Genomic DNA, 12,623 nt, shown 5'->3' with positions numbered 1-12,623 from the left:
GCAGTGACATCACTCAATTCATCGGCGGTCATACCCAGTTTTCACGGTATGACCTCAGGTGACCTGCAGGACTCTAGCTTAAAGTGCTGGATGGCATTGTGAGTGTTAAAGTGCGGGGCCATGTCCCACTTGCTGCCAGCCCTTCAATACTGACAATGCCGTCCGGGCAGAGCGGTGATCAAAGCCTGGCATCTCCTGTGAGCCTGTGGTGTCTCGGCAGCTCCTCCTGTCAGAGCACACAGCTCTGACAGGAGGAGCTGCCGAGGACCGAGGTCAGTACTTGCTGCGGCAATCGGTGATCACAGCCTGCCATCTGCTGTGAGCAAGGGGTATCACGGCAGCTCCTCTTGTCAGAGCTGTGTGCTCTGACAGGAGGAGCTGCTGGGGACCGAGGTCAGTACATGATGTGGCGAGCGGTGATCATAGCCTGCCATCTGCTGTCAGCCTGGGGTGTGTCGGCAGCTTCTCCTGGCAGAACATACAGCTCTGACAGGAGGATCTGCCAGGTACAGAGGTCAGTACATGCTGCGGCGAGCAGTGATCACAGCCTGCCATCTGCTGTCAGCCTTGGGTGTCTCGGCTGCTCCTACTGGCAGAGCACACAACTCTAACATTAGGAGCTGCCAAGGACCGAGGTCAGTATATGCTGCGGCGAGCGGTGATCACAGCCTACCATCTGCTGTCAGCCTGGGGTGTCTTGGCAGCTCCTCCAGGCAGAGCACAAGGCTCTAAAAGGAGGAGCTGCCAGGGACTGAGGTCAATACAATCTGCAGCGAGCGGTGACCCAGGCCCCGCAGTACAGTGTGTGCTGTAGCAGTGACGTCATTAGTTCACCAGCATTCATTCTGAGTGACACGCGACCAGAATGAACTCAACTGAACCCCTGACGTCACAGTTGTGAGCCCCACAGAAGGGCGTGTGTCGCGGCAGTGACATCACGGGTTCACCAGCGTTCATTCTGAGTGACATTCCAGCAGATTGCGCATCTCACTTCACTTGCGGCCTTAACCTCACAGCGGGCAGTCTTCTTCTATGGCGCTCGCTGTGAGATTGAGAAATAGCAGTGCTGGAAGCATCGTGGGACATTGTGTGGATTACATCAGACCTGCCGGTGTCTATGGGGGATTGATAAAATGATGAAAGAGGGTGCTTTTTGTCTTTTATCTAAAATAAAGGATTTTTTGGGTGTTTGAATTTATTTACTTTCCCTTACAGATTAATGATGAGGGGGTGTCTCATTGACGCCTAAATATTTAGAAAAACCATATATCATTTCCTTTATTCTTGACAAATACTTGCTACAGTGGCATGAAAACATTTGGACACCTTTGGTAAAAATTACTGTTAGGCTAAGACCCCACTTTGCGTCGTCCTACTTACAGTTCTAAACGCACGTTTTGGGCTTAATTGATTTGACCAAAGTTGCCTTTTTCAGAACTTTAGCGCTAAAAACGCATGCGTATTTACCGCGTTTTAGATGCGTTTTCAGTGCTTTTTGCATGCTTTTTCCCTTGCGTTTTGACAGATGAGTTTTGAACATCAAGACACTGCTAAATAAAGATTAAATAGTCAAACATCATGAAAAAAGAGAAAAAAAAGGAAAACATATAATTTATGAAGTTTTAAAGAAAATATTTATATTTCATGAAATTATAGCGGTTTTATAATATTTAATGTTAAAAAAGCAATACAATCAAAATTTTCTTTAAATTCATTGTCGGACTGTGTGTGTGTGTAAAGGGACATATTCCATTATTTTAATTTCAGAAAAGCATGCGTTTTTGAAGTCAAAACGCATGTTTCAGCAACTAAAAAGCAGGTAAAACACAGAAAATTTGAAGTTTTTAATTTTTTGCCATTTCTCATTGACTTCAATGTTAGCAAAACGCACCCAAAATGGCAAAAACAATTGACATACTGCTTCTTTTAACGCATGGTTTTTGCCACAAAATATGCAAATTAAACGCAGCGTTTATAAACGCTAAGTGCGGTCTAGAAATCTACATTTTCCATAGACTTTGCTGTAAAATCAAAATGCATGCATTTTGGCATGAAAAAGGTGCATCTCAAAACGGACCTAAAAAGCAGCTGAAACGCAGGTGGAAACGCAAAGTGCGGTCTTAGCCTAATTGTGAAAAGTTAAAGGGAACCTGTCATGTACTTTTTTATATTAGATTTTATTATTTAGATTTTTTCTGTGCGACTGAGATTTAGTTAAACCGCACTCATAATCCTGGTACTGTAAACGCAGAAGATTTTCCACAAGTGAATTTGCAGCGGAGAATCTACTGCATTTACATAGGATCATACACTCAAAAGGGCACACCCAATAGATTAGGTGAATGGTAACCCTCAGCTTGGATACATAATATGCAGATTTCTGAGCAATTTTGTTTTATATACACTCTTCATAGATAGCACTTCTTTTAGGCTACTTTCACACATCAGTTTTCTGCATTCAGGCACAATCTTTTTTTTTCCTGATCCAAAGGATCCGGCAAAAAAATGTAAAACCGTATCCACCGGATCCGGTTTTTAACGGATCCGTTATGCCGGATGCGTACAAAACCGGATCCGGTGGATACGGTTTGCATCCGATTTTGCATCCGGTTTGTCCGTTTTTTTGAAGGATCAGCTTTTTTAATTAATTTGGTGCATGCGCAGTTTACAAAAACGGATCCGTTAGCCGCATCTATTTTTTACCGCATTGCGCCGGATCCGGCGTCCATAGGCTTTCATTGTAAAACACGCCGTATCGCGCCGGATCCGGCGCGATGCGGTTTTTTTGCCGGACAAAAAAACGTTGCAAGACACGTTGCCTCCGGCCGCCGCTTTGATTAATTTTGCCGCATCCGGAAAAAATCGGATGCAACGCAAAGCCATCAGGTACAATCCGGTAACAATGCAAATCTATGGGGATAAAACGGATGCGGTACCGGATCCGTTTAACCCGTTTTTTTCCGGATTGTATCTGATGGAGCAAATACAAAAAGTTATGCAAAGCGTCTAGATGTCTCTATAACTCAGCTACTGAATCTCAGAGGACAGCGCTACTAAGTAGCACAAATGGCTAAGGCTGAAATCCTGGTCCAAAATGTATCCTTAATTTAACTGTTCAGATGATCTAAATAATTTACCTTAGTGCCTGGAGATGGGATTAAATTAAAATGCTTTTTTCGTTTGAGGAAGGCTTTTTGGTCTTGGCAACGTTCATAATTGGCAAGCTCCAGTGTCTCCAGACATCTCTGCCCATCCTGTGGAGAAACAGTGAATTAAAAGAAATTTTATCAAAAAGCACCACAAATACATGAGATGGGTGAGTGGAATCACAGGCAAATACAACCTTAGGCTAGTTTCACACTTGCATTGGACGGGATCCGTAGCATTGCGTTCTGTGACGCATGCAATGGATGCGTTGCATATAGTGGCACAACGGATGCTACGGATCGTACAAAATAACGCAATCCGTTATAGGTTTTTTTCCTTGACTTTACACATCTGAGCATGCGCAGTTGTGTAAAGACGGATGCGTTAACGGAATCCGTCAAAATGACGGATTCTAACGGAATCCGCCACCATAGGCGTCCATTATAAAAACAACGGACGCCGACGGAATCCTGCAGGTTGCGTTTTTTTGACACTCCGCTAAGTGCAGAAAAACGCTACATGCAGAGTTCCATCCGCCCGACGGTCACTGACGGTCAGCGTCAAAACAACTGATGCGCCGCGGGGCGGATGCAATGCAAGACCATCCGTTGCTATCCGTAGCTAATAGAAGTGTATGAGGAATATAACGGTTTCCTGCAACGGTTACCATAATTCCTCAAGGCTGCGGATAGCAACGGAAGCCGTGCAACGCAAGTGTGAAAGTACCCTTAAATTAGATCCAGATTGGTTTATACAGAACAACTCCGATGTCCAGCTAGACTCTGATAAACTGTTAAGGGGGCTTTACACGCTGCGTCATCGCTAACGATGTCGCTAGCGTTTGCACCCACCCCGTCGTTTGTGCGTTACAGGCAAATTGCTGCCCGTGGTGGACAAAATCGCTAGTACCCGTCACACATACTTACCTTCCTAACGATGTCGCTGTGGCCGGCGAACAGCCTCTTTTCTAAGGGGGCGGTTCATGCGGCGTCACAGCGACGTCACACGGCAGGCGTCCAATAGAAGCGGAGGGGCGGAGAGCAGCCGCATGAAAGTCACGCCCACCTTGTTGCCGGATGACGCAGCGTAGCGTAGCACGTAGCGAGGTGTGCTGCCTCAGGAACGACGAACAACCTGCGTCCAAAATCAGCAACGATATTTGGGAAATGGACGACGTGTCAACAATCAACGATTTGGTAAGTATTTTGCATCGTTACCGGTCGCTCGTACGTGTCACCCGCAACAACGTCGCTAACGAGGCCGGATGTGCGTCACGAATTCCGTGACCCCAGCGATATCTTGTTAGTGATGTCGCTGCGTGTAATGGGGCCTTTAGTTTTGTCATTTATGCACCTTGTAATGGAAGCCATGTACATGGATTGATGATCATTAGTGATGAGCGAGCACTACCATGCTTGGGTGCTCGGTACTCGTAACGAGCAAGTTGGACACTCATACAGCGCAACTCAAGTACCCTAGTGTAATGGAAGTCAATGGGAAATTCAAGCATTTTTCCAGAAGATTTTCTGGAAAAATTATTGAGTTTCCCATTTGCTGCTGTTCGAGCATCTCACCTGCTCGTTTCAAGTACCGAGCATGGTAGTGCTCGCTCATCATTATTGACCATGTGATGCTCATCTAAAGTGGAAGGTCAACTTGTTCAAATCTTCATGATGCTTCGGGAAAATAGTGTTTTAACAAATCTAATAACCTGGTTTCATTAATTTGATCAGAAATATTTTAAGCAAATAAGTTATTTTTATAAAAATCATGTAGCTCCAAAGAGGTAAAATGAAACCTTTATACTGTTCTAGAACTATAATAATTGGACGATCCTAGGACAAAGGGAATATTAGGCTGAATTAAGGTGTCATTACAGTGTGAGAGCAGACCCTGAAATGCGGACCAGCTGCAGGTCTCTTGACCAAAACTTAACATTCTCTAAGGCTCTTGAACTAAAAGTAAGTCAAACCAGAAAACAAATGTGCCTCAGGCTGGCCACAATAAAAGGCCACTCTAAAATGTGCAGTTTTACAGTATTGGGTGAGTTTGATTGTGGCCTGTGGATTGTTGGTCCACTCCTTTTCTTTTGTTGTGCGAAGTTGCTGGATATTAGCAGGAGCTTGAAAACGGTGTTGTATACGCTGATCTAGAGCATCCAAACATGTTCAATGGGTGACCTGTCCGGTGAGTATGTTGGCCATGCAAGAACTGGGATGTTTTCAGCTTCCAGGAATTGTGTACAGATCCCTGCAACATGGGGCCAGGCATCATCATGCTGCAATATTGAATCTCACCACCTTTTCTCTGTGCATTCAAAATGACATCAATGAAATACGCCTGTGTTCTTTGTCCCTAACATATGCCTGCCCATACCATAAACCCACCGCCACCATACATTACTGGATTCCCAACATTAACATCAGCAAACTGCTCACCCACACAATGCCATACAAGCTATCTACCATCTGACCTGTACTATGAAAAACGCAATTTATCTATGAAGAGAACACCTCTCCATCGTTCCAGACGCCATCAAATGTGAGCATTTGCCCACTCAACTTGATTTCGACAACAAACTGCAGTCAGGTGGAGACCCCGATGCGGCAACGAGGTGCAGATGAGCTTCCCTAACGATTTCTGTCAATTTGTGCAGAAATTTGTTGGTTATGCAAACCGATTGTTACAGCTGCTCTTCAGGTGGCCAGTCTCAGATGATCTTGGAGGTGAAGATGTTGGATGTTGAGGTCCTGGGCTCATGTGGTCTACGGTTGTGAGGCCAGTTGGATGTTCTGCCATTCACTTAAATGCCTTTGGACACTGCTTATGGTAATGAAATTAACATTCAATTGATGGGCAACAGCTGTGGTAGACATTCCTGTCGTCAGAGTGCCAATTGCACGCTCCCTCAAAACCTATGACATCTTTGGCTTTGTGCTGTGTGATAAAATTATACATTTTAGAGTGGCCTTTTATTGTGGCCAGCCAAATGCCCACCTGTGCAATAATCAGGCTGTCTAATTTGAATTTTGATATGCCACACCTGTGAGGTGGATGTATTAATTATCTTGGCAAAGAATAAGGGGTACTTTGCACGTTGCGACATCGCTACCGAAATATTGTTGGGGTCACGGTTGTTGTGACGCATATCCTGCGCCGGTAGCGACATCGTAATGTGTAAATTCTAGGAGCGTCGATGAACGAGCATGAAACATTCAAAAATCGGTGATCTGTGTCACGTCATTCATTTTCATAATGTCGCTCCTGCTGCAGGTACGATGTTGTTTGTCGCTCCAGCGGCGTCCCACATCGCTGTGTGTAAACCCGCAGGAGCGACAAACATCTCCTTACCTGCGTCCTGACGGCAATGCGGAAGGGAGAAGGTGGGCAGGATGTTACGTCCCGCTCATCTCCGCCCCTCTGCTTCTATTGGCCGGGTGACGCCTATTAATGACGTTGCGGTGACGCCGAACGCACCTCCCCCTTGAAGGAGAGATTGTTCGGCAGTCACCACGACGTCGCCGACCAGGTATGTGCGTGTGATGCTGCCGTAGCGATAATGTTCGCTACGGCAACAATCACAAAATATCGCATGTGCGACGGGGGCGGGTGCTATCGCGCTGGACATCGCTAGCCGATGCTTGCGATGTCGCAACGTGCAAAGTACCCCTTAGTTCTCAGTAACACAGATTTAGACAAATTTGTGAACAATATTTTAGATAAAAAAGGCCTTTTGTGTTCACAGGTCTTTCAGTTTAGCTCATGAAAAAGGGGAGCAAAACCATGTGTATTTACATTTTTGTTCAGTGTACAAGTTAAGTCCAAATATGCGGGTACAACTCCTTGCACAGATTGTTATGGCCTTACCCTGGCCCTGAACTACACTACATCTTGTACTAACCTGATGGAGGGCCTGGCTGTTCTCTAACCTGCAGGTTATTTTTGGGACAATCCCACAGCTAACATGACTGATTCCTGTGAAAATATACTAAGGAATTGCTTGGTAATGAAAACATTCAACAATTCCCATAGCATCATAGGAAAATGAGTATTTAGCATTTCGTAGAGATTTGTCAGAATCTGCCAAACAGCTGCCATGTTGCTACAGGAGTGACAGGTGCCATCCAAACTAATCTCACAGATTCATTATGTGCAGAACAGATTTTATTCTAGTACAACTTGTTCAAGTTACTATTCATAAAAACCAGTGTCTTGGCAGGATGCACAGGTGCCCGACATTCCTGAGAAAAGAGGAGACCAACGGTGACGCCAAACTCCAAGTTCACTCCCTAAGAGCCATATTTTTCCACACATTACAGAACTTTCCAAACATTTCTCAGGGTTAGCTTTATACAGATGAAAGTGTAGATTGAATGTAGAATTGCAGAGCAGCTTTTCTCTCCCAAGTTACAGTCATGACTAGAGACAAGCGAACCCAAACTGTAAAGTTCAGGGTTCATACCTGTTGGATTATGTTTAGTGCAACAACTCCATTCCTGTATATAAGTGTTTAGTTGCTAGGTTTGTGTGCTGTTAATAAAGACAGAACATAAAAAAAAAAGAAAGGCGGTAACAGGAAGAGCATGTGACTGTATTCTGTATTCTTCCTTCCTGTGCTCTGTGAGAGGACGCTTGCTGCAAAAGCTCCAGATAGAGACACACAGAAACGATCACTTGCTGATTTACTAAGCTTCATATTTGTTCCTGAATAAACCAACCGTTACTGTTACACGCTTGGAGAGTATCATGGATAATCCGCTGCCAACAATACCAAACACGGATGTTAAAAAAAAATCAGTTTCCGAGTTGGGGTGCTGTGCGTATGCTGACTAGGGATGAGCGAATCTGAGGTTCGATGTTCGTACCGAACACAGACTTTTTAATTAAACCAGAGTTCGGGCGCTTTACGTATGAAAATAACTCGCGCAAGCATTGCTGTGCTCGGATATGCTCGGTGCTTTGCGCAGTGCAAGCCGCTTGCAGTGTTTGAACAGCTCACACTGTGGGTAGAACAGCGTAATTGGATGTAGTGTGCAACAAAAAAATAGAATGGAAAAACCTTGTCCACCCGCCCCCGAAAGTGATCTGTTTATTGCTGGCTGTATGTGGACAGAGACCCAAACTGCTCAATTAGTGACTTCCATTGGGGTTCAGGTCAAGTCCAGGTCCCAAACCAAACTTTATCTAAAGTACGACTGAACCGAACTTCCATGGGTCCGCTCATCTCTAATGCTTAGCATCGCTTTGCTCGGGTATGCTCAATGCTCAGCCCACTAAGAGCCACATGTAGTCTCTGGCGCTTTTGGATGTAGTGTGTCCTAAAAACCCCTAAAAATTGCCCTTCGTCCCCCGGATATGCTCTGTGTATGACTGGCTGTGTATGGGCGGAGAACCGAACTGCCTAATCATCAGCTGCAAATGTGGTTTGGACTCCAGGGTTAAGTTCAGGTCAAGTCCGTGTCCGGAACTGAACTTTATCTAAACTCCGGCTGAACCTGACGAACCCGAACTTCAACAGGTCCGCTCATCTTTAGTCATTACACCAGGCATAATCATACTTAGATAGATGAGCTATCTCCTGTCAATTTATAGTGGAGAAAGGATAAAGAAAATTAACTTTAACCTGACCAATGGATCATAATCAATCAGCTTTATATATTTGCGTTAAGAGAGAAGGGATTGGTTACAAATGCCATCATAGTTTAATCAAGAGGTCTAGCTGCTGGGTCCTCTACAACTGCCAAGAATATGGGGTTTGGGGGGTTGGTAAAGTTTGGTTAATTATTTAGTTTCTTTTTATTTCTGCAATACATGGACAGTCCAGCCCTTCTGCCCCCCTTAGGCTATGTGCCCACGCTGCGGATTTTGCGCAGATTTTGCCGCGGATTTGCCGCGGATTTCCCGAAAATCTGCAGCAGCGGCACTTCCAAGCCATTTCAATGGCATTTTGGAAATGCTGTGTCCATGGTGCGGATTTTTCCGCTGCGGATTTGCCGCGGATTTTGATCCGGAAAAATCTGCAGCATGTCAATTGTTTGGTGCAGATTTGGTGCGGATTTTTGGTTTTGAATGGGGAAAAAAAAAATCCGCATCAAAATCCGCGGCAAATCCGCGGTAAATCCGCGGCAAATCCGCGGGTGCAGATTTGCCGCAAAAGTCGCGGATTTTCAGGCAGAAAAATCCGCAGGTACATTCTACCGTGGACACATAGCCTTAGAGTATAGAGCTGTGTTACACTGGTTATATCTTTTCTTGAGTGAGGATATCTGGCAATTCCTCATATACTACTGGGTGACGTTAGGCATTCTTTAAAAAGAAAAGGGGAAAAAAACAAACCGGCTGTAGATACTGCACAAATGAGGTCCTAATGTTCAGACTAACAACTTTCAGACACTGATTTAATCAATATACTATCAATACTCATGGATGTCAACCCCTTATAGACAGGTATTACATTAGATTACATTGATTTTACAGAGTGAAGCATCGGTGTGCTTTATGGCACTCCGGCAGAAGGTTGGCATTGCCGATGGTGATCTTATGCTGGTATGTAGCTGCTCGATTATGGGAACCTCGGCCTGCAGTCAGTTCTGCAACTTGTGAAATGAAACCTCCTTGATTAATGAATAGGGTTGTGTGATATATACAGTGCGGAGTCAGGAGTTGATCTATTTAAAAAAAAAAAGTGAACTGAATGCAAAAGTCTGTTTTTCTTTTTCATTTAAATATAAATGGCATTTACTGGACATCACTGCTTGGGATTGGAACAGCAAGCTATAGAAAATAAAGAAGCTGGCAGTTAAATAGGGGGGAAAATATTTCTCAGTTTCCTGCAAATGAAAGGATTACTTAAAGGAGCACTCCAAGAAAATGTTTTTATATGCCCCTTTGTTAGTTATTGTAACACTCACGGCTGGTGTTTAGGCAGTGAGCGGGATTAGTGGACTCATTGGACCACGGGGAGGACCTGGGTTTACCACTTAGTGGGAGGGGTTTAATGAAATGCCCACCTCAAGGCGGACACCAGTTACCACTCCCAAGGCAGTGATCTGGACCGTGGCAGCTGACCCCCAGGGCAGGTGACAGACTCAGGTTTAGATGGGTACAGGTGGGGTGACTGAGGCAGTCTGGGACAAGCGGGTACGGACAGGAGTGGTGAGCATGGCAGGGCTAGATAGGTATGGGAAGGCAGGTACTGGAGACGGACACAAAGATAATAGGACAGGAGCTCAGGACCTGCAACTAGCTTGGTAGCAGACTGACTGACAAACTAAAGGTGTTGCGGAGGAACCTCCCCTAATGAGAGGGTGCCTTAAATACACAGTGCCTTTCAGCCATAGGCTGAGTGGCATTTCTGGAAAATGGCACTCCGGCCCTTTAAGAGAAGGGTCGGTGTGCACATGTGCATCCTAGGTGCACTCCCAGGAACCCTGTGCTACATGTACAGGGCCCAGGAGGGGAAGGAGGCAGCAGCACACATGGATGGCTGTGCGGTAGCAGGGGAGAACCGCACCCAGCCAGCGCTACAGTTATTATGTGTGTAATGCATTGAAAGTAACGTACTCACTGGTTATCATCTTCTTCCAGTTTCTTTGTTAGCCCAGTCCACACCAGCACCATAGGGCCGCATTTGTAATCTGCTGGATCACTGTGTATAACAGCCATTACTCTCTCGATGTAAGTCTTTGAGACTTGAAGACTTGCATTGTGTTATTAGGCAGGTCACAAATGCAGTCACGTAATGCTGCAACAGACCGCAGCACCACTGAACCGAGAGAAGATGGTGACCGGTAGGTATGATACAGCCTTCATGACACTCACACAGATGATCCCTAACAAAGTAAAAAAAAAATTAAAAAAAATCACTGGAGTGCCCTTTAACACTAGAACTACTGAGGTAGTCATTTTGGCTACTTTGCACTATGCATTTCTATATAGGTGTCACGAGTCCAGTAGTTTTAGTGTTAAGGCTCATTTAGATGAACCAACAATCAGGAAATATAATTTATTGGAAAGTTCGCTCACCATTGAGTTGTGTAAACATGTTGGCAAATACTGGATGAACAAGCAAAATACTCATTCGTCACGTGGTTGGATTGTTCATGTCGGTATTAAAATCCTCATTACCACATGGGCCTAATATTCTGTGTACACAGAACGATCCTATTTACCACTAGAATTAGGGCCAACCTGTCTGAACAGGCCATTAAAGGATGTCCGATCACCGGTCGTTAACAGCCGTGGTTGGATCGTCAAAATGTAACATCACTTACCCCAGATCAGGTGGTAATTTTTATTTAAACCCTGGTCATAAGCACATAATGTATAGTACATAGAGCCATGGCTCATGTAAAAAAGAATTCATATGACATGAAATGTCTCTGAAAATTATTGTTTCGATCTCAGAACTCAAATGCCGGCCAGGTAGGAGGCTGATTCTGTATATTTTTGGCTTGCTTTTGCTTTCTATATAGTGAATTACAATCAGAGAGATGATGGCTCAGCAATAAACACTAATATCTCTTGAATACAGTAAATAGCGATCTTTATTGTGCAGTAGCAAATAATAATATTAATAGTGACAATAGACCGTCAATGTCTGAAAACAGTGAAAGCAGGAAAATGTTCTGCCACATTCTGAATAACTGACTTTATTTCTGCACCCACCATTCTAAAGGCAGCTTTACACGTTGCAATTAGTTGTACAATCACATTTGCGATGTGACACGCCCAGGTTGCATACGGGATCTTATGAGATTTCACGTTGGTCGTTCATTTGCTGTCACACGAGCGTTAGTAGTCTATGTTAAATTGATCAATTTTGTGTGCGATCCTTTAGATCATGTGTTCTGTGACGTATGCATTGGGCACCTTTTTTTTTTTGTTTTATTTATTGACTTGCCAAGCGTGTGTAATGTGTGGGGATGCGTTTTTACGATGTCGTCTGCCATTCAGCTCTGCTACATGGCCGCTAACAGCAGACACAGACAGCCATGTAGCAGAGCTGAATGGCAGATGACAGCAGACACAGACAGAGCCGCACAGTCAGAATGAACTCGGGTGAACCTCACCCGACTTCATTGTCATGCTGCGGCTCTGTCTGTGTCGCGTCCTGATTAGCGGTCACCTGTGAAGGACTCACCGGTGACCGCTAAACTCCTGAGTAACTGAATTGAGCATCCCTCTCTCATATACTTACCGATCCCCGATCCCCGGCGCTGCACGGCGTTCACACTGCTCCGGCGGCTTTTACTATTTTGAAAAAGCCGGCCGCCCATTAAACAATCTCGTATTCCCTGCTTTCCCCGCCCACCGGCGCCTATGATTGGTTACAGTGAGACACGCCCCCACGCTGATTGACAGGTGTCACACTGCACCCAATCACAGCAGCCGGTGGGCGTGTCTATACTGAGTAGTGAAATAAATAATTAAATAATTAAAAAAAACGGCATGCGGTCCCCCCCAATTTTAATACC

The 12,623-nt window shown here is 44.9% G+C and overlaps 1 protein-coding gene across 2 annotated transcripts in view; it reads right to left on the bottom strand.

Annotated features, from left to right (window-relative positions):
* The window catches only part of PLEKHO2 (pleckstrin homology domain containing O2), a 297,712-nt gene that overhangs the window by 11,421 nt on the left and 273,668 nt on the right, over window positions 1-12,623 (bottom strand). For both annotated transcript variants that reach the window (XM_075346017.1, XM_075346018.1), the window contains one exon: window positions 3,138-3,254. In XM_075346017.1, the coding sequence (XP_075202132.1) occupies window positions 3,138-3,254 (117 nt within the window). The remainder of the gene's footprint in view (window positions 1-3,137; window positions 3,255-12,623) is intronic.

The sequence above is a fragment of the Anomaloglossus baeobatrachus genome, chromosome 4 (assembly GCF_048569485.1).
Source record: "Anomaloglossus baeobatrachus isolate aAnoBae1 chromosome 4, aAnoBae1.hap1, whole genome shotgun sequence".
In the NCBI taxonomy this organism is placed as follows: domain Eukaryota; kingdom Metazoa; phylum Chordata; class Amphibia; order Anura; family Aromobatidae; genus Anomaloglossus; species Anomaloglossus baeobatrachus.
This window is presented reverse-complemented; position numbering and strand designations above follow the sequence as displayed.